Source organism: Manis javanica, chromosome 6 (assembly GCF_040802235.1).
Source record: "Manis javanica isolate MJ-LG chromosome 6, MJ_LKY, whole genome shotgun sequence".
Classification (NCBI taxonomy): Eukaryota; Metazoa; Chordata; class Mammalia; order Pholidota; family Manidae; genus Manis; species Manis javanica.
In genome coordinates this window covers 116208017-116228572 of record NC_133161.1, presented here as the reverse complement: position 1 = coordinate 116228572, position 20556 = coordinate 116208017, and the positions used below count along the sequence as shown (strand labels likewise).

General features: G+C 53.0%; 2 protein-coding genes across 22 annotated transcripts in view; one reads left to right on the top strand and one right to left on the bottom strand.

Moving 5' to 3' along the window:
• LOC108384619 (acetyl-CoA acetyltransferase, mitochondrial-like) overlaps positions 1-20556 on the bottom strand; it is a 186636-nt gene that overhangs the window by 141687 nt on the left and 24393 nt on the right. The window lies entirely within an intron of this gene.
• Positions 2160-20371, top strand: LOC108387780 (anthrax toxin receptor-like). Its single transcript, XM_073239332.1, has 16 exons — positions 2160-2846; positions 4377-4448; positions 5687-5758; positions 8034-8115; positions 8228-8264; positions 9216-9295; positions 9379-9447; positions 9787-9864; positions 9962-10022; positions 12224-12313; positions 13052-13121; positions 13683-13761; positions 15142-15615; positions 17921-17986; positions 18338-18415; positions 19949-20371. Exons 1-16 carry the CDS (start codon positions 2644-2646, stop codon positions 20147-20149), a joined length of 1812 nt encoding a protein of 603 aa, XP_073095433.1. The 5' UTR covers positions 2160-2643; the 3' UTR covers positions 20150-20371.

Genomic DNA, 20556 nt, shown 5'->3' with positions numbered 1-20556 from the left:
AGAGAGAAGCCATATTGTTTGCAAAGGTTAGCTTTTTACTTCTTTGCAGATTTATGCCCTGTGGCTTCTATGCCCAGCACTTGTCTCGAGGTATCTTTACCACCTGGAGGAATTATGATACTCGGTAAATTCGATATGAGGCACGAATTCTATTTAAGGTTTGTAATTAGGAAGGAAGAAGAAAAGCTATAGATGTAGCATATGAAGGAAACTTGGGAGGATTGATTATTTCTTTGACATATCTTCTTGTATAGTACCTTAAGTATGTATAGGTTTTAAACTACTAACTAATTTGCACACACATATTGAGCTCAATGTTTAACAAAGAGTTTTAGCAGGGGGGTTTCCTTGCATGTAGTTACATTGCTCTGACTGCAGATATCTTGCCCTGCCCCCTCCGGAGGCCCTCACCCTACGCTGACTACATCCACGGTCCCTGTCTCAGTATGTTAAGTAAACTTAATCGAAATCAAGAACTTTTGCTTTATTGCAAAAGCAATAAACAGAGTGAAAACAAGCCATGTGTTGCAAGAAGACAGTTCCAACAATTGGTAAAGGATTAGTATCCTGAGTACGTAAGGAATGCTAAGGGATCAATATGAAAAAGAGAAAAACCCGAATCAGACAATGGATACAGGTAAGAAAAAGTACTTTCCAAACCAGGGAAAAGGAAGGACCCAACATCATGTTGCGACAGGGATGGTGGGTGTAATCAGAAGGCTTCTGGAAAAAGACTGCTACAAAAACTCCATATTAAACAATTAAAGACAGGGTCACATCAATTCTCTAAAGCAAAATACCAAACTAGGAATATAAGCATTCTTCAGTGAAAATTAGTTAAAACTAAAAAGCCAGGAGTAACTTAGCCTACAATGTTCGAACATCTCCCAGACAAGCAAATACCTCAGCATAGCCCATGTCTTATTTGTATCAATTAAATCAAGCCATTGTAAAATTTACTTTAGTCTGCTAAAAAGCCATTTTATCTTTAACTTTACTCAGATGCTGCTTTTCCTCCTCCAGCCCCTAATCAAGTCAGTAACTCAGCTCACCTTGAAAGCAAAACAAGCAGCCTTGACTGATAATACTCCCAAACCAAGAAACTGCTACTCTGAGAAAGGATCAAAGCAATAAATTTCTTATATTAACTCTACAAAATAGTCTGGAAGACTGATAAGAAACTTACTGTCTCTTTACACATTTAGAGACCATCTGGTGGATCTTCATCCCTAGCCCTTTGTCTCTCAACTGCCTAAAAATCCCCTAGACAATGCACCACTATGGACTCTCCTGGTGTGAGCCAGGAGCTCTACTTTCTCACTGTATCTCTAAATAAAAGCCTCTCCCTGGCACTCCTACCTTGACTGTTTGCTAAGTTCATTCTTGGACTCCGCAAACAAGAACCCTGGCATCAATGTGAATGGAAGTTCTTTACCATCAGTAATTAAAGAAATGCAAATTAAGATGACAATTCAATGTCTAATCAGTAGGTAAATATCCAAATATGACAAAACCAAGTGTCATGAAAGTGTTTGAAGGAGAAGCTAATATGCTAATCAGAGATGAATAATTCCATCAAATCCAAAATAACCTCTATTTAATATACCCGGTTACTTTAAATACATCACACACACACACAAAATCCCACCAACACAATGTGTTTATGGCTTGTAATTTTTGTTATATATATAGAAAGATCTATTTTAGACTTATTAGAGAAAAATTTTGAGCATATATCACATCTTATTTTGTGCATACAAAAGTAAAGAAAACCAAATATATTCCTTGAGGCATTTCTAAATACTTTTACATGGATGGCAGTCTGAATTCTGGAAAAATGTTGCCCATGTTTTTCCATGGAGATGGAAACCATTCCCCCAACCTTAACCCTGTCTTAATTTCTGCTCCACAGAACCTGTGAGCATATAAAATGGTTCTATTTTATGTCACTGACTTTGGGATGGTTCAGTACTCAACAGTAGATAACTGGAATGTCCCTCATTCAGAGAGAACACTGGCAGGCTTGCACAACCTTTTTTTCTAGATCCTTCTGTCCCTTGGGTGACTTGTGTTCACATGAACGACCTTTACGGCACTCCAGTATCCCATTTCCTATCTCTTCTCACACAGTGATGTCCTTATTTAAGCCACCTGAGCTGCCCTCTTTCAGTATGCCAAAAAAGTCAGGGTTCCTCTGATTTAAAAGGCTGCCTATGAGGGCTTGAGATAAGGGACACATGGAGGCCTTATCTTACTGCCCCTAAAAGGACCCTATGACTCCACCGTGGAGTTACCAATAGGCAGGACTCTGAGCTGAGTCACAGGTCACAAAGTCACCATGCCAACCTCCCATACATCATAAGGGACAACACAAGTAATAGTGTCTGCAGGTTGGGGTAAGGGCCACTCAGGGAGTGGAGCTCCTTGCCTTTGGCTAGTGTTCTCCCCCCCGCCAAACGCTTACCTCTTCTGCCACAGCAGGTACAGGTGGATGTTCGCAAGGGCAGGGAGCCTGGGTGAAAGGGCGGGAGGGGCTGAGGCCCCTGGGCACTGGCAGAGGCAGGGGCTGGGGCGGAGGGGAACAGGTGCTGACTGCTCTGATCCCTCACCACCTCAGGAAAGAGGAGAGTGACAGAGGAGACGATGGAAGTGAGGAGCAGGTGCCCCTGGGTGCCGGCCCCTCACCTGTTCCTGCTGCTCCTGCTGCCACATGTGCTGCTGAGCACAGGACAATCCTCGTACAGCCCCTCAGGCTGGAGGAATATCTATGAGGACAAAAGGCCGCCCGAGGAGAAGAGGCTGAAACCCTGTGAGGCTGCCTTCGACATGTATATCATCCTCGACGCGTGAGTGTCCCTCCCACCCTGGCCCCAGTGCCCCTCAGGGTATGCCTATCCCAGGGTCACAGCTCTATGAAGTGGCACAAGGGGACCCCTGCCTCAGAGAGGGGGAAACAGGGAGTTATAACTGGGTTGTTCTGGAAATAGCAATCATTCATGGAATGCACCTGGTTTATACATACTCTAAGGATAATCCTGACATCTTTAGAATTCTCAACCCTTAGTTTTCTCACCTTCTGTTGACAGTTTTAGATGCAGCCTAGAAAAACGGAAGGAATGTAAAGAGAAGGATGCCCTTGTGTCTGTGGGAATCTCACATGTATACGTGACATTCAAAATGTTTATGGGCATCAGAGAAGGACCTCTTTGCGGGTTTTTCTAAATCGTATGATATACAAAGGACATCAACCATCACAGCTCTACGGAAAGAGCCCAAGGACACCATACTTAGTTACTCCCCTTTCCATCCATGGAATCTTGACCAGAATCCTCAGTCAGGGAGCTTGCCCTCCATAACCTGGAAAGAGCAGACCTACACAGACGAGCGTTTGCTAAGACCTCTGAACCCTGGGCAAGTAGGGCTCGTGGACACACTTCCCACCTAGACAGAAGAGGCCATGAGGCCCCCACCCGCTTCAGCATCCTCACTCTCCATCAAGTGGGAGCTGATAGGAGGGAAAATCTGACAGTAGGGACAGGAAGGGCCTGTGGCTTCCCTGCCAGTCACCGCACAGTGATAGGAGAGCAGTGGCCCCTGCCTGCTCCTGCCTGTCCCTGGCAGTGCTGCTGGAAAAACCTTTATTGTCCAGAAAGGCTCTGCTTTGTAGACTGCTAAGAAGGGAAATAAATAGCCTGAGTAGCACATCCTCCCTGGCCTGAGGAGCAGGCACCTTTGGAGAATGACTCTCAGTGCCTCTGTGGGTGCTGGGAAAATGGTGGAGGGAGCAGAATTTGGGTGCATCAGGAGGAAGTACTGCCATGTCACATATGGACTTCCAAATGGACTCCCAAGCTAAGGGGGCACGCTGACATAGTGTGATGCCCAAGAACTGAGATCCAGCAGGGGATTATTGGACAGGACTGGGTTAGCCTCTGAGCCTGAGGCTTCTGAGTTTCTAAAAGGCTCATAATGGAGGATGGTGCCAAATGTCCTGCCCCCCTCAAACCCTTGAAAAGGGCAGGACTGGAGGAAACGTCTGGGAATGGACAGTCCAAGGGGAAGCACAGACCAGGAGAGCCAAGAGAATCAGAATCAGAACGAGTTTTCCAACCAACACATCTTCTCTCAATCCTTGCATAATAGTCTCACCTACCCATGACCAAGCATCCTGGTTTGCCACGAAAAGCCCATCATCCCTGAGGACAAGTATCTGATTTGCCACCCTGCCTCCCCTCACACTGATCAGTCACCACCAGGGGACCCAGATGTTGCTGAGTGTGCATGACCAGCTTCACCTCTGTGGACGGGGAGGAGCTTGGCAAAGAGCCTGCTTTAGAATTCTCAACCCCTCGGACTCATGTCTCCTTTGTTTTCAGGTCACAAAACGCACAGGGAAATTGGAAGGCTATACACCAGTTTACAGAGGAATTCGTGCAGAAGTTCCAAAAGTATGGCCTCTTCATGCTGTAGGGGGTCTGCCTGTGCCAAGCAGCAACACAGCTGCTTAGGCTTGATGGACATGGGAGGCCCTCGGGTCAGGAGCACAGAATCCTTAAGTGGGAAAGAAGGAAGATCACACTGGGCCCATTGGGTTTTGGCAGCTTCATTGGCTCCTGCCTGGGAGTTAGGCCACTTTGCAGGAAACACAGTCTGCCCTTGAGGTCCTTACAGGGTGGGAAAGGAAGTCAAGTCAGGCTGACCAGTAACTCAGTAACCCAACACTTGGTTAAATGGTGGTGAGGGCAAAAATGAAGGGACAGAGTCTTGCCATGGTAACAAAAGACAAAGCAAGAATAACTAGGGAAAGAAATCAAGGATGGCCTCCCACAGCATGTGGAAACTTGAACTAGTTCTTGAAGAATGGGGAAGACAGAGTAACAGGCATCATTAAGGAGACTTCTTGTGTAGTGAGTGGTGCAGATCACAGGGTTGACTCTGGAGGGCTGGGAGGTGATGCTCCACAGGTGAGCCTGGGGCCAAGGCAATAGAGGCTCATAATGCCCGGCTGAGGGGTTTGGATATCTTCTGTGAGCATCAGAGAGCTACGGATGATTCTTGAACAGAGGTCTGACATGGTCAAACCTATGCTTCAAGAAAAAAATCTCCACAGTTGAGGGTAAAATGTACAGGGACAAAAGCCAGGACCCCTAGGAAGCTCAGCTAGGGATCTATGGTAGCAATTTAAGTAAGAGATGAGGGTGAGGGCACCAGAGAGTGGCCATGGAGAGAAAATGGAGGGATGTGATATGAGTGGCCACCAAGAGGGAGAATGATTTCTTGGAGATGAGAAGGAGAAGAAAAAGTAGGTGGGGAGGAAGGAAGGGTGGTGAGTGTGTCAAGACTTTTGCAGTAGAAAAGAGGTCCGTGGGAAACCTCATGCAGGGGTGTGTAGGCATCCATTTCCTTGTGAATGCATGGTGTGCATGCGTGTCACTTTTGAGCAGGATAGGGATGGAGCAGGATGCGATCCTGGTACTCCTTGCTAGGGAGGAAACACATCTTACAGGGCTCAGAACTTCTCACTAAAGTTATGGGAAGTTCCAGAGCTTGGAGGAAAATAGGCCCCCAAACAGAGGAGTTCATGGGGAGCAGGGAAATAGACATGCACACCTCTCCTCTCCAGCTAGTCTTTAGCATCTTTTCGCCTGTCATTATGGCCTCACACTAGCCCATGCTTCCTCCCCAGCCCAAAACTGAGGATATCTTTTATAACCTTTGGAACAGATGCCAACACCCTCATGCCTCTCACCTCGGACAGGTAAGTGATGCTTCAATTCCCTAAGGCAGCGCCAGCAGGCCAGGCCACAGGACAGCCAGAGGACCAAGGGGCTCCCTGAGGTTGCAGTGGGGGGCCCAGCTGGGCTGCCTGGGCTGCACTCAGCGCCCACCGTGACACCTAGTTCCCTGGCTCCCAGGGACCCTTCCAGGCCTGACACTGGCTGAATCCTATCCTACTAGACACTCTCCTCCTCTCTCAGCCCAGCCCTCCATCTGCCCTCAGTCCTTCCCTCCACGCTCGACCCTTTCACTAGAACAAGCTGTGAGGATTCCCGGGATTGGGTGGAACAGAGGTGAGGTCCTTTATATTCACTGCTGGGCACCATCTGTTGTGTGTCATTCTCTGCCCTGCGCCACTGGGTAAAGAGGGAGATAGAATCAGAACAAGGGAGGAAGGGATGGGTGGTGTCCAAGTGTTGGTGCTTCATTGGAGGGGAGCATGTTCCCAGTGGTCAGTTGATCTGAAGGACTGGATCCTGAATGCCAGGCTGGAAAAAGGCAAGATGGGCCCACATCCCAGGTGGGTCACAGGTGGATGTGGTAAGTTTGTGGAGCTTCTGAGTGCTGGGAGGTTAAGTTTCTCATGGAGACAAATGACTAGAACCCACCTGAGAGTGGGTGGATTACCAAAGAGAGTCTCAGGACTTGTGGCACTGGGAAGAAGCCAGGAGCAGAATGAGCAGGGATGGCCGGCCCTCGGGGGAGGGAGCCTGGTGGCGCCAGGGCATGGGGACAGCACTCCCAGGTCTGACCCTGAGGAGCAGGGAGCACACGCGCACTCTGTGGGCTGGGTGACCATGCTTACACATGGTTTGCAGGTAGGGGAGACAGACCTGTGTGGGTTTGAGGTAGTAGAAATCCGTTCCACTGGAGGGACTCTGGCAGAGGAGGGAGAGAGACAGAGAGACAGAGAGAGGCAAGGGTGCTCGGCCTGGGCTTCCGGAGGAGCAAGTACCAGATAGGGGGAGGAGGACACTGCCACCCAGGCCCCATGAAACTAGAGAAGCTATGGGTAGGCTCATGGAGGACCTCTGTGACCCTCTCTGGGACGTGAGGTTGAAGCACACTTCCTGGATAGTGTTCAGGACAGGAATGGGCCCAGGAATGGGAATGTGAAACCCCGTGTCTTTGGGAGAGTGTTATTTTAAGAGGAGGTGGTCCTAATAGGGCATCAGGATCCTGGTGCCCCTTTCATGAAAAACACTGGGAGCAGGGCTGGAGGGGCAGCTCTCCCAGGGGAGAGCCAGCTCAGACAAGAGATGCCAGGGGAGGTGGGTCCTGGGCAGGGACTGGGGTGGGCTCAGAGGGGCGGCATATTGGTGAATGCAGGTGGCCAGTGGGAGATCTCCTTGTGGATCTTCCAAACTGTGGGGAGAGGAGGAGAGGGTGTTTGCATTGGGCTGGACAGGGCAGTGCTGGACCTAGGGCCCTCAGATCTCACCCCTGGGCAGCAACTCTCCTGCCATTGCGTGAACCCAGTCTTCAGGGCCCATGTTGTCCTTAGCCTTGCTGTGCCAGCGCACCTCGTAACACGGGGTCAGCCTGATGTAGGTTCCCCATGCCCTCCTAAGTCCCAGTGCCAACCTGAGCTGTCTGCACTAACAGGGCTCAGTCTGAGGGTCTCCATGCCTTCACCTGCATGGACAGCCCACAGGGCCACTTCCCCAGCCTCTGCTCTGCTCTTTGGGAGCAGCTGATGTCCAGCAGCCTTAGGCCTATAATTCCACAGCTTCTTACCTCCTAAGCACCCATCCAGAAGGGGAATGCCTTGGGGGGACTGAGTCACCTCAGGGGACAGACGCACGGGAGGGTGGGACAGGCCAGTGGTATGAGGATGACCTTTCCAAGCTCAGCCTGGCATGTGGGAGGACAGTGTCCTCCCCAGGGGCCCCTGGGGCCGAGCCGTGCTGCCAGTCACACTGTGATGGGATCAGTCGGGATGTCCCCATGCTCACCATGCACAGTCAAGGCATTTCCACGGAGTGAGACAGTGCTGAGCACAGAGAAAGCCTGGCCATAACCCTGGGACCAGCAAAGCAGCGTCCCCTCCCCAGCCTGCTCATGAGATGGCGCACTGGGAAGGTGGCAACTAGGTTGGCCAATGCCAGAGACATGGGGCAGAAGGGCAGGAACAGGGCTACTTGGCCCTCTCCCATCTGGGTGGGTCTGCAGGTGCAGGGGGTCCAGGACAGCCCGGGACTCTCTGTAAAAGGCAAGTCCTCATTCCAGCTCCCACCTGCTCTGATCTTTTTCAGCAATAAAATCCAAACCGGCTTGAAGCAACTTGAGTCTACAGTGCCTGGAGGAGTCCCAAATATTCACAAGGGATTTCAAAAGGTATAAACTCTAGAGCTCAGAGAATTGGCTCTGCTTTATCAAGCTCTTAGAGGATCATGGGATCTTCTCACACCCCCCCCCCCCACCTCCATTTTCCTTCTTTGTGTTCCAGGCAAAAGAGGAGATCCGGAGGGTATACTACCAGGAAGGTAAGTTGCCTGGTGACTTCTTTGCAGTCAGGTCTGGGGACAGAGCCAGGCCTAGGCCTCAGTGAGGTATGGGGCTGGCCCTCTCCAGCCACACCCAGGCACTGACTCCTGGAGCTAGTTGCTTGCCCTGAGCTGCAGCTTCCTAGCGATGTTTCTCGGCACAACATGGGTCATGTGTGTACCTTCTTGGCTCATAGGAAATGAGGTGCTGGCCCTGGAGTAGGGCTGCATGAAGAGGAAATGGGAAAACCCAAAGGGGCTCCGGTTTAAGACGACAGCTTGATCATCTCCCTTGCCGCCCAAACATTCTGGCCCTGACCCTGACTACTCCTCTCTTCACCTCCTTGCCTTTCATTGATGCTCCTGCTCAGTGTTTCCCACAGTGGAAAAGGCTGTGCCCAGCCCAGAACCATCTTCCCCTTGACTATAGGCTCTAGGAACATGTGTGGGCCCAAGGAAAAGCTGGGTGGGGAGTCTGCTGCCCAAGTGCCTCTTACCTCGTGCCCTGAACCTGGGTCTGCAGATGGCTGCAGGAGTGCCACAGCTGAGGTCTGGAGCTGGGCCAGGCCTGCACGGACCTGTGGGAATCTTGCACGGTGGGTGTGGTATGCCTGCTCCTGCCTTTGCTCATGGAAGGCTATGCTCATCCAGTGAAATTGCTGGAGTTAACTTTCAGGGCAAAGGTTGTATCGTCTGGTAGAAATGATAGTTCTGTAAGAAGAACCCTGAGCTGGGCTCAGTCTCCTCATTTGCAAAGTGTGTTCTGGGCTAGGGCCCCTTCTTGTCCCAGGAATAAGCTACGCAGCCTTCCAGGGGTGTGGATGGCATTTGTTCGGGTCTGGGTGTCCGCTCCTCAGGAGGGTGAGTGTGGGGAGCAGTGCCGGGACCCTGGCAGCCTGTGGCGGCTGACCCCCAGCCCTTCAACCCGTGTGGCCACTCTTCCTCCTGCAGATTACAACATCATCAGCCTGGTTGTTGCTTTGGTGGCTGGGAAGCTGTCACCAACGGCCCTTCAGGAGACTAAAAATGAAGTGAGTCCAGTCTGTCCTACCAGCACTGTGCTCCCTATGTTTGGTGTTTGGGTATTTTGTACTCAAGGTCTTCTTTCTCTTAGGCTAAGGCGACTCAGAATTATGGGGCCAAGATATACCTCGTTGGAATAAATGATTATTCTAAAGACCAGGTAATTATGAACAAGTAACCAGATGCCATCTGTGAGTCTAGCTGGCAAAAGGTTTCAAAGGTGGCTTTCACAGGGTTGCCCAGAAGATGGGCCTATAACCCACCCCAAGTGTCTGCACAGCAGATGGTCCTGCAGAAAAAATAAAAGCGTTATGTAAAACACACAACAGAGGTGACGGTGGAAGAACTTTCCATTCTCTGAGGGTGGGCTGCTGGCAGATGCCAGGGTCTGGCCCTTGGTGCCTAACATGGCATGAGGCAAGAGACTGTCCCCTGGAATGGCCACCTCTGAGTCACCAATCCCTGGCTGTGGGCCCATGAAATCTTCTCTCTCTTGCAGCTGGATAGTATCGTGGAGAGGAAGAACCAAGTATATGGAACCAAAGGCTATACATCCCTGCAGGACATTGTTTTCCCAGTAAGTGTGCACCTAAATTGAGCAGGGGGAAGGGGTGGCTTTAATCCATGCCCCTGCCAGTCACTGTCCCTGAACCTGCCATCCCTCTCTCTTTCAGCTCGTGCTGAATGCCTGTAATGATATTACGGGTGAGGAAGCTTACACGTACTGTGTGGGAGGTAAGGGCTGGAGCCACTGTTCTAGACAGAAGGGTGTGTGTGTGTGTGTGTGTGTGTGTTTTGAAGGTGTATGAGTATGTGTTATGTTTACATTTGCAGGGGAAGTTTGTGTTGAAGTGTGCAAGTGTGTTGTGTTGGGGTGGTATATGGGTGTTATTAGGGCTAGTGCGGGGATGCTCCCATGTATGGCATGAGCATATGGTCTGCATGCATGTGTGCGGTGTGGGGTGGTATGAGTGGACTGTGCAGTCTACGTGTGTGGTATAGATAGGAGGGGTACTTGCATGGAAGTTTGTAGGGCAAATGGGTGTGCTTTGGGTGTATATTAACATGTGTTAGTTTGCAGGGTATATGTCAAGGGTTGTGGGGTGTGTGTGTGTGTGTGTAATGACTTTTTCCCCAATACTATTAAGACATAATCGACATGCAGCTCTGGATAAACTGAGGTATACCACATAATGATTTGACACACATGTATTGCAAAAGAAATAGCACAGTAAGTATAGTGTAATTAGTCTTTAAAAAACCAGAAAGAATGTATTATAAAAGCCCTCCAACCTTCCCCATGAGGCTGAGGCTGGCCAGGTCCCCTCTCGGGCCTCTCAAGCTCAGGACTCACAGCCCCGTGAGCTGAAGACTAGAGTCCAGAGTGTCACAGGGGCTTGTCCCCAGAGGAGCTGCATGATAGCTATGCACATGGGTGTAGAGCAGAGGTGGCATCCTATGTGGTCATGGATTGGGCACTTGAGATCAGATCCTGGCCCTATGCCTGCCAGGATTTGGGTGTAAGCCACCTGCCCCATCCTGACCCCATAGTCTATCTCTGTAATGTTGGGGTAGTAATGCCTAGCTCACGGGTGTTTGTAGGTTTAAGTGAGAAAGTGTACAGAATGGGACGGAGTAGATGGTCTGTTAGAGGGAAATGTCCTTTTAGATGAACACACGAGTTGAAGCAATTAATTGGCTTGTGGTTCCTTCTGACTCCCGGCTGTGGCGGCAAAGACATACTTGTTTTTGTTTCTCATGCAGAGCCTGATCACTCCACGTGCAGGCAGCTGAATCTTCCCTTCCCTGTCCATACTAATATGACTCATTAGTTTATATCTCAGCCTTGCAGAGAATTTGCAAGCTTCACTTTGATCTGATGGCTGGGTGAGGAAGCCCCAAAGCAGGAGGAATTAGGTCTGCCCAGTCCAAGGTTGCACGGGCACCTGAGGAATTGTTCCTCGAGTTAACGAACCTTGGGCAATCAGGCATCGGGTTGGAACTGGCCAGGCCTGGCCTGAGAGGGAGTGGTGGAGTCTAAGGCCCTTGATTTTGCAGCAGGAATGCCTGCATAGTATCCTGGCTCACTCCCTGGGGCTGGGCCACCAGTTGTCCCTTCTGTATCCTCTGGTGTCTGCTCAGGGACCGGGAGTCACTTGGGGGTCCGAGCACCCTGGGGAAGGGCTAGAGCCCCAAACTGCACCTTCGCATATCTGTGTCTTCCACCCTGGCTGAAGGAAGTATTGTGAATCTTAGCTAAGTTGATGCAGTCCACAAAGGGTCAGGAAGAGTCAGGGGGAAGAGCAGTCAGCTGCAGACTTCTGGAATTACTGCCAAGATGGGACGTGTCCTCCCATTTGGGCTTCTCCAGTGCAGGGTCCTGGGCCCCTTGAGGGCCTCACTCCAGTCTGGCCTTGCTTCTCAGGTCTCCAGTCTGCCACAGACACAGAGAAACTTGAGGAGGGAACAGGCGCCCCGGTGGAAGTTCCATAGGGGACACACTGGGCGAGGGTCCTCACGTAGGCCTGAGGCAGAGCTGGCTCAGTCTGAGTGTCTGACTCCTCTCTCATTTATAAGGCTGGGCTTGCCCCCTTTAGGTATTTCAGGTCAGAAAAGCAAGGTGGGCTTTGCCCTATGTATGGGATGAGGCTGGGTGCCTTTAATGGGATGAGGCTGGGTGCCATGGGTCATGGGCAGTGAGGAGGGGCCCCTCGAGGGCTCAAGGCCCAGCCCAGGCTCCTGAGAGGAGAACCTCAGTGGCACCAGGTGGACAGCTGGCCCTGAGGATTATATAGACGTTAGTTCAAATACAGTTGCTTCCTCATAGGGGTCCCTTGGGAATTCTGTTTTTGGGGTGGCCTGCCATAATTGAGATCTGAGGGAAGACAGCACTGAGCCCTTCCTCACACAGACCTCTTTGCATGTTCCCTTTGCAGACCCCTTCACTGCTGATTTTTATGGGCCGGGTTTAACTGACAAGAGAGATGACATCATCTGTCGAATCACAGGGGACACTGGTGTTGTGGGTAAGTGGCCCCCTTTGTGCATCCAGTGACAGCAGCCCCACAGCAGGCTTACTGGCCCTCAGGGAGCCAAACCTTCAAAGCCCTTGCTGACCGTTCACTGTGGCCCCTGTAGGGTACAGGCCACATGGACAAGTAGAAGGAGGGAAGGTTGGGAGCCTGGACACCTGCCACGCATACCAGGAAGTAATCCATCCCCAGAACCATCGTGCACCTAGAAGCAGCCTTCCCTGAGCCCCAGCTGGGTGTGGGGCGGGGTCTGCCCTCAGAGCTGCCATCCCCCTGCCTTTCCTGGGCTCTCACTTCCCTTGAGAGACAAGGACCCAAATCCAAGTGTCTGCTGGAGGGGAGCAGAGGCAGCCCCAGTTCTCCTGAGTCTCTACAGGAAAAGAGTGATATAGTTTGAAAGGTCATAGCTAGTCTGACAACCAAGTCAGGGCCAAAGCTGGTCCTCATGGAAAAGAACCATCTGTAGGGAACAGCCCTGACCAGGAGTCACAGATCAGAATGTAAACGGTGCTCAGTGGTGAGATGATGTCGCAGCTACTAGTTATGGAGCCTCTAGTGTCCTGAGTGTCACCTCCCGTGTTCCCGCAAAATAACAGAAATACCAGGAAGTAATCCATCCCCGGAGGCTGATGTCTGTCAGAGATGCAGCTCTGCTTGCCAAAGGCAGACAGGAGGGGAGACATGGCTGTGGGGATATGCCCACTCACATGACTCTCTCTGGTTTTCTCCTAGAAAAAGAACCCATCGAGGTGAACTCGGAGTTCGTAATTTGCCCTGCCCATACATTTCAGAAGGAAGGAGAGTAAGTGCCCCAAGAGGGTGGCCACGTGGTTAGATTTATGCACCACGATGTGTCCAGCGTGGGGGATGCCACCTCTGCAGGAGCTGCACTTGTCTCTTCTGGGAGGGCTCAGGACATCCTCTGCACCAACCTGTGCCTGTGGTCCCGATGGGCTCAGTGATGCCCTGTCTCCCAGGCGCTACCAAGGAGGGCAGGATGCAGGAGATGATGGGCCCCAGGGATGGTACCTATGGTCCAAGCAGTCTTCTTAGAGCTAAGCCAACATAGTCATATGGAAGAGTTTGGATGGTGACACCAAGCAGCCAGCCTGGTCACACAGCCCATAGCCACCACAGCATCTGCCCATGCAGGGCTCCTCACGGCCTAGTCAGCCTTCATTGCAGAGGTTGACCTCATCTTGCTTGGGGAGAGCTCTCCTGTCCCATGCCATCTGCTCTCGGCGGACCACATGCCTGATGTTCAGTCATTACATTGAGGACAGCTATGCAGTACAAGTGGAGTAGGTGCAAGAACTGTGTCTCTCTGGGCGAGCAGTCACCATCTGCCATTTCTGTGCTTTAGGATGGTCGAGATTCAGTATAGCCTGGACAAGGGCATCACCTTCGTCAATGGAAGCCTTAAAGTCATAGGCATGAATTGTGTGAGTACCGGGGTGGGGATGCCTCCATGCATATTAGAGTCCCTGTACTGGAAGGAGAGAGGGTCTCAGAGGTGAGAGATGAAAACAATGTCTCAGGCAGGCCCAGAATGTAGTGTGGGCAGACAGGCAGCTGAGAGGCATCTTAGAGCCAGCTCCAGGCCCTTAGCCCTTCCCCAGGGAGCTGTGCCCCTGCTCAGGCTTGGGAAATACACTGGGAGTGTCTCCATGAGATCATCTCGGGTGCAGCCAGCTGTCCAGGCCCTGCAGAACCTCTGCTCTTCAGATGACTGTTTTCATAGCTCCACATCATCCAGATGTCTAGCCCAGGGCAGCATGATGTGGGCAACTGAGAGCATCAGGCGGCAGAAGAAGTGTGCCAGGGAGGAGGGACACCTGGGTCTACCAGCACCACCGTTGTGGCCAGTACCAGCTTCTGAGACTATCAACAGTGCTGATGCTACTGTGCGTGTCTGTTTATACTTGTCCCTGGATGTCCACTCACGGATCAGCAGACTGAAACTGAACTGACCCATTTGCCCACCAGGTGTCCCAACTGGTGGCAGCTGCCCTTCTACAGACACATTCAGAGTAGAACTCAGGAGCTGCCTGTGGCTGCAGGCCCAGCGCAGTTTCTTCTCCCTCAACCCTGTCCTGGCCTCTCCTTTCAACTGCTGTTTCCAGGGCACTGAATCTCTCCCCTCGTGTCCCTCTCCCATGTCTGAAGCATTTCACTTGGTCTCAGGGGGCATGGCTTGCAGCAGCTGGGTGCACAGGGGCAGTGCACTTGTTGTTGGCTATGAGAATCAAGTCAGTTGCCCCATTCCTTAAGGGCCTGGGACTTGCTATGAACACTCTAAACCTCACAGGCACCTGCTCATTGGCTTCTACAGATGTGGAACATGAGGTGCAGAGGGAATGAGCCCAATGAGCTTTGTGGAAGGGTGTGGGATGGGTGGTGCCATGGGGAGATGGCCCAGTGGCCCTGCTGCTGTTCCTGCCACCCCCATTCACTCTGTCCCCCAGCAGCCTCTTCCACAGCCATCTGTGTGCCTTAACTTCTGTGCTTCTCACCAGGCCCCTGTGCTGTCAGCCCAGGTGTGCAGTGGGCCTGCCTGTGGCCCAGCAGAGGATTCTGGACTCCCTGACAGGGCTCTGGGGTAGAGCCTCTGTGCAGGGTCTGTGGCCCAGGACTTCACAGGGCCTCCCTGGGTACCAACCCCCCCACCCCACCCCCATCCAGGTGTGGCATCTCAACATGGAGCCACCTGAGGACATGGTGCTTGGACAGATGGGGAGGTCCGGTGTGTAATGGCCTGTAGGGGGTGCCCTGGAAGAGGCCATCCAAACCTCCTCAGGTCTCTGCCTGATATGCTTTTGCAGGATAAGCCTCCAGAGGAGCAGCCCACGGAGCCTGCCACCACTCAGGAGCCAACCACGGAGCCTGCCACCACTCAGGAGCCAACCACGGAGCCTGCCACCACTCAGGAGCCAACCACGGAGCCTGCCACCACTCAGGAGCCAACCACGGAGCCTGCCACCACTCAGGAGCCAACCACGGAGCCTGCAACCACTCAGGAGCCAACCACGGAGCCTGCCACCACTCAGGAGCCAACCACGGAGCCTGCCACCACTCAGGAGCCAACCACGGAGCCTGCCACCACTCAAGAGCCAACCACGGAGTCTGCCACCACTCAGGAGCCAACCACGGAGCCTGCCACCACTCAGGAGCCACCCACGGAGCCAACAGTGCCTGAGGCTGCCCCAACACCTGTCAGCCCTTACCTGATACCGTGCCTTGTCCCAACACTCTTTGTGTTACTGTTGCTGATCTTATGCATCTGGTGCTGCAAGAAGGTGAGGGAGCCCTACCCACACAGCCTTGTGCCCAAGTTCTCCAGCACCCTCTCAGGCACCCTAGCACCTGCCTGCCCTAGGATCTTGTTCTAAGGTCATTACCTGACCAAATGCTTAGGTACAGATGCTGCCTCCCCCCCCCCCATCCCTGGGCCCACACAGCTGGATGCTGAGGGGCTCTGCACCTCAGGCTTGCCTCAAGGAAGTGGCCTATGAGATGCCATGGCCACTGGGGAGAAGTGACCCAGGCTCTGAGACGGGGCTGCCTCACAGGAGCCAGTGTTCTGTGGGACTCAGGTGGACAAAGTCTGGGGAGAGACCTCTACTGTGGAGGGGAAAAGGGATTCCGAAGGGGCAAAAATGGCCACAAAGGGAGAAGCAGGTGCCCCAGGATTCCTGTCCTCTGGGGCAGCTGCGCCTTTCAAACCTGATGTGGCCTCTGTCCATCCCTAGAGACTTGTCATTCCTTCCCAGTCAGTACTCTGGGCCAGGTTGTGCAGGGACCTGTGTTGTGCATGGGACAGAAATAGAACAGCTGCATTCCTGCCACAGCAGCTCCAGGTCATGTCTGGCCTGCTGTTGGTCCCTGGGGTGCCTAAACAGAGCAACAGCAAAGGCCAGAGGCTGGCCCGGGGCGGGGTGGGTGCAGAGGTGCTGGCCAGCCGGCCCCGGAAGGAAGTGTGTGGGGCTCTGGGAGAGGGAGGACCTGGAAGAGGTGGGAGAGGGTGGCTCCAACAAGAAGCCAGCAGGTCCCAGGCGGGTGAAGGGGGCCGCGAGGGCAGCAAGTCAGGCTGTGGGGTGGCCTTCCCCGAGAGCGGGGCACTGGGGATGGGGGCTTATGAGCTGGGGAGAGCAGGAAGGGAAGGGGGAGCGACTCCTGGGTTCATATGATGTGAGGGCTGTCGATGAACACCCTGAGTGGGACGTCTCTACCGGTAGCAGCCGCCCGAGCCTGGCTGTCTCCCTGCGGACCCCCAGGGAGGTGTGAACTCTGCTCAGGCAGGTGGAGCAAACTGAGCACAGGCCCACAGGCAGTGGGCACTCTGACATTCAAAGCCCTGTTTGGGCCCTCTGCTGCAACGTAGGGTCCCCCCCTTTCTGCATGGCTAAGTCAGAGCCCTCCACACCCCTTCCTGAGTGTTTATCTCTTTATCCTTCTGTTTTCCAAAAGCCACCACTGAAACCAGACAAGGTTAGTCCTGTTTGGTTGTCATGGTGTCAGATCCTGATGGGCACACTGGCCTTCCCAGAAGCCTCCTGCAGCCTAGGGATATTTCTTCCCACCCTCCAGCTCTCAGCACCTGGGCAGAGAGAGCTGACAGAAGAGGGTGACAGAGGGGCAGGGTGGGCCCCCTAGAGGAGGTGGGATTCACACAATGTCACCCAGATGACACCCTTATCGTGCTCCCATCAAAGCCTAAGGGTTTTCTCTGTCATGGAATAAGCAACTTGGGGGCCTGTTTCAGCCCTGGTATGATGCCCCTGAAACAAAGGGGCTTTTGATCAGTCCCCAAAGGACTGTTGTAGGAGGCTCTTCTGCAGGTCTCAGGCGAGTTTTTGGAAAAAAGCTCATCAGGTTTCAGGACCTGGTCCCCACTCTGGGCTCTGATGTATGTTGGGCTCCATTTCACAGGTGTTCATCCCTGAATCCCGGCTGAGACAGGGGCTAGGCTAGGGCTGATCATTAGGGGCAGCAGGGCTGGGAAGGGTGGAGGGCATCTTACCTGGCACTAGGCTGTGAGGGAAGCCCAGCCCAGGTGAGCACAGAGCCCATGGACCAGCGAAGCAGGCATGGCTCACCTGCCGTGGGACCCCAACCAGGGCCCATTGCTGGGGCACAGCATCCCAAGGCAGGGAACGAGTGTCTGGGATTAGTGGTAGACAGGCCTCCCTGCCCAGGGCTATACCCTACATGGGTGCAGTGCAGCCTGGGGAGACCAATTTGCCAGTGTCAAGTGAACACAGCCCTGTGCTTGCAAATGCTCACATCCCTGACAGCCCTGCTTCAAGTCACAGAGCCCCAGGACCAGGTTTCTCTAAGGAGCGCTGCCTCAGGGAATAAAAGGGACATGGTAGAGTTTCTTGTCCTTTTGGGGAAGAGCCATATCGCAAACTAAAAGGAGCTTGCTGGTTTTTCCTCTGGAGGACTCTCCCCTAAGATACAGGGTACTACTCCTTTGTCCTTGAGTTCTCCCAGCAAACATTTGCTGAGTGGCCAGTACATGACTGGTGCAGGGCAACAGATACCATATCACTGCCCCAGGAGCTGCCCTGCCAGGAAGCAGACACTGTTTTCTCCTCCTAGGACCCACAGTTGGATGACTGGATATGCCCCACAGTGATTGTGTCATGTTGTGGGTGCCCAGACAGGGTAAGAGCTATAGAGGTGAGAAGGGCCCTAGGGAGAAGCTGAGATGCTGGGTGGGGCTGAGGGAGGACGGGGGCAGCTGCCTCATGCCCCACAGACACAGGCCCACATGGCATGACCTGGGCAGAAGTCCCTTCAGCAGACTGAGAGCCAGAGCTGGCTGCAGGGGCCCTAAGGCCCACTGAGAGGAGGGTTGACGGGGTGTGTGTGGAGGGGTCTGAAAGAATCCTGCCCCCAAGGAAGAGCTAGGGCCGCACCCAGTGGGTCTAGCAAAGAGCCAGATGGGACTCTCTCCCCTCCTCTGGAGGCAGCAACCAAGCTGCAGGCTTCCTGACAGCCACGTCTGCTTTTCAGGGCAAACAGGACACCTTGGGTGACTTTGCTCACAGCTGCATGCAGGGCCCACTGATGTGCTGTCAGCACAAGAACATGGTAAGCCGGGCATAGGGATGCTCCCTCTGCACTAGGGGCCTTTGCTTTTTGCCCCTGTCCATTTTACTCAGGGACTGATGGTCAGAGGGTCCTGTCCAGGCATCTGCCAAGGAAGACGCCCAAGACATGGAGGCATGGTGCTCATGAGCCCCCTAGCTGGCCCTGGGCATGGCACCCATGTAGTCCCTTGCACTGTGGACTCATGGGTGTCAGGAAACTTCCTTATCTAGAGCATTACCCAGCTCTTCAAAGCTGAGCTAAAAAGGGCTACAGGGAGGCAGGCCAGCCAGGCTCTGGTCTCCCAAGTATCATCCCTCTCCTCTGAGCCCCCAATCCTGGGGCTATGCTGGGTCCCCCTACCCCACCCACTGAGACTCAGGACTCAGGAGTGGGCGGGAGTATGGCGATGCCCCCTCAGTACTGCCTGGATGACAATGACTGGTTTTTCCAGGTAGTAAATATTCTCTCCTCATATCATTGCCTGTGAAAATGGGGGGCAGCCCAAATATACAATTGTCGCCTGGGAATTCAGGTAACAGGGACAATTTTTACTGAGTTCTCCCTCATGGGACAGATGCCAGCCTTAGAAATGTACATATTTCCCAGTTTCGATCCTCCAAGTAACGGCACATGTAGGTACTAATACCGTCCCCGGTTTACCAAGACAGCCCTGACACACAGACAGGACAAACGCCTTGCCCTAGGTCATAAGGCCTAGAGGTGGCAGAGCTGGACTGGAACCTTGAGGTCTGGCTCCTCCCTTCTCACTGCCCTGCCCGCCTTTCGGGGCATCACTCATTACTTATGGTGGCTTTACCCCCAAACTGACAGAGAACTGCCCTACTCAGACCCTGGGGCCAAGGACAGCAGTGGTCCTGGCTCCCCCGGGAGGCATGTCTGAGATTCCTCATGTGTAGACTCCTTTCACTGAGCAGGCCAGGGGACCCAGAGGCCATTACTCTCCCAACATCTATCTGAGGGCTACATGGCCACATTCAGGGAACCCCAACTCTCAGCAGCTGAGCAGGTGGGCATTTAGAGGCTGTGAGCATTATCATTCTCTTTCTACACCAAGAGGTCCTTGGAAGTGGCTGCCTCCACAGCCTGTCACACATCTGGAGGTGCCCCACTTCCCTTGCACTAGCAGCCTGCAGCAGCTCATCCCTGCAGCACAGTCACGGACAGGCTCTGCACAAGTCTTGGGCTGCAGTCGCAGTCAGACCTTGTTATGACTTCCCTTGCTGCCATTTGAGGGCAGGGAAGACAAGTTCAATACCAGAGGAAAGGGAGTCCAGAGCTAGGACAAGGGGCTGCCTAGGAAAGGTAGGGCAGATTCTGATGCCCGGACAGAGTCTCAAAGGAGGAGCCCAGGCTGGAGACCAGCATCCAGGGACAGAAGGGCATCCATAAAGGCCCACCCTGCCGGTCCTGCTGGATCCTGAACTCGACTCCTTTGAACCAAGGAAACCAAAGCCTTCTGCTCCGAATTCCAGTGGCATCTCAGTGAACTTCTCTGTATTCTCTTCCCTATAGGAGAGGTACACCAACTACACTCCAGTGGATCCCCTCTGTGGGCAGTTATACTGCAGCCCAAACATCTGCCTTCAATGCAGACAAAACTGCTACCTCGGGAACAGCTGCTGCTCAAGGTGCCAATGTCCTGTATCCTCCATGCCTCCCACCTGGATGCTGCCGCCAAACCCTCCCTCTCCTCAGCACTGTTTGGAAGACTGACACTTCCACCCCCACACCACAGCACCACAAACCCCAAATCATTAAGAACCTTTTATTGAGCAAGCACACAATTCAAGATGGTGGCATGAGAAGTGAGACAAGAGAACCATCAAAACCACACATAACTAATCCTAAAAGAGCAACAGGAAAGAGGGCTGCACCAGACTGCATGCACCTGGAGAACAAAGCAGACCTCATGAAACAGGGTAATGTACCAAAGCCTTGATTCAGTGGGACCCAAGCCCTAAAATCACCCCAGCTCACCAGCAGGAAGAAGAGAAATGGAGCAGGGAGGGGGTGGAAGCCTAGGACTGCTGAACACCCAGCCCTGGAGATCTGCTTTGGGAGCACAAACCTACACTGCATGGTGCTCTGGAGATTAGTGGGGTTGGAAAGCTAAGACAGGT

Bases quoted from the DNA above. Each gene is read 5' to 3' on its own strand.
- LOC108387780 (XM_073239332.1), top strand. From the start codon at position 2,644: ATGGAAGTGAGGAGCAGGTGCCCCTGGGTGCCGGCCCCTCACCTGTTC. The intron at 9,448-9,786 runs GTAATTATGAAC...TCTCTCTTGCAG, and splicing joins ATGATTATTCTAAAGACCAG to CTGGATAGTATCGTGGAGAG. The intron at 13,762-15,141 runs GTGAGTACCGGG...ATGCTTTTGCAG, and splicing joins AAGTCATAGGCATGAATTGT to GATAAGCCTCCAGAGGAGCA.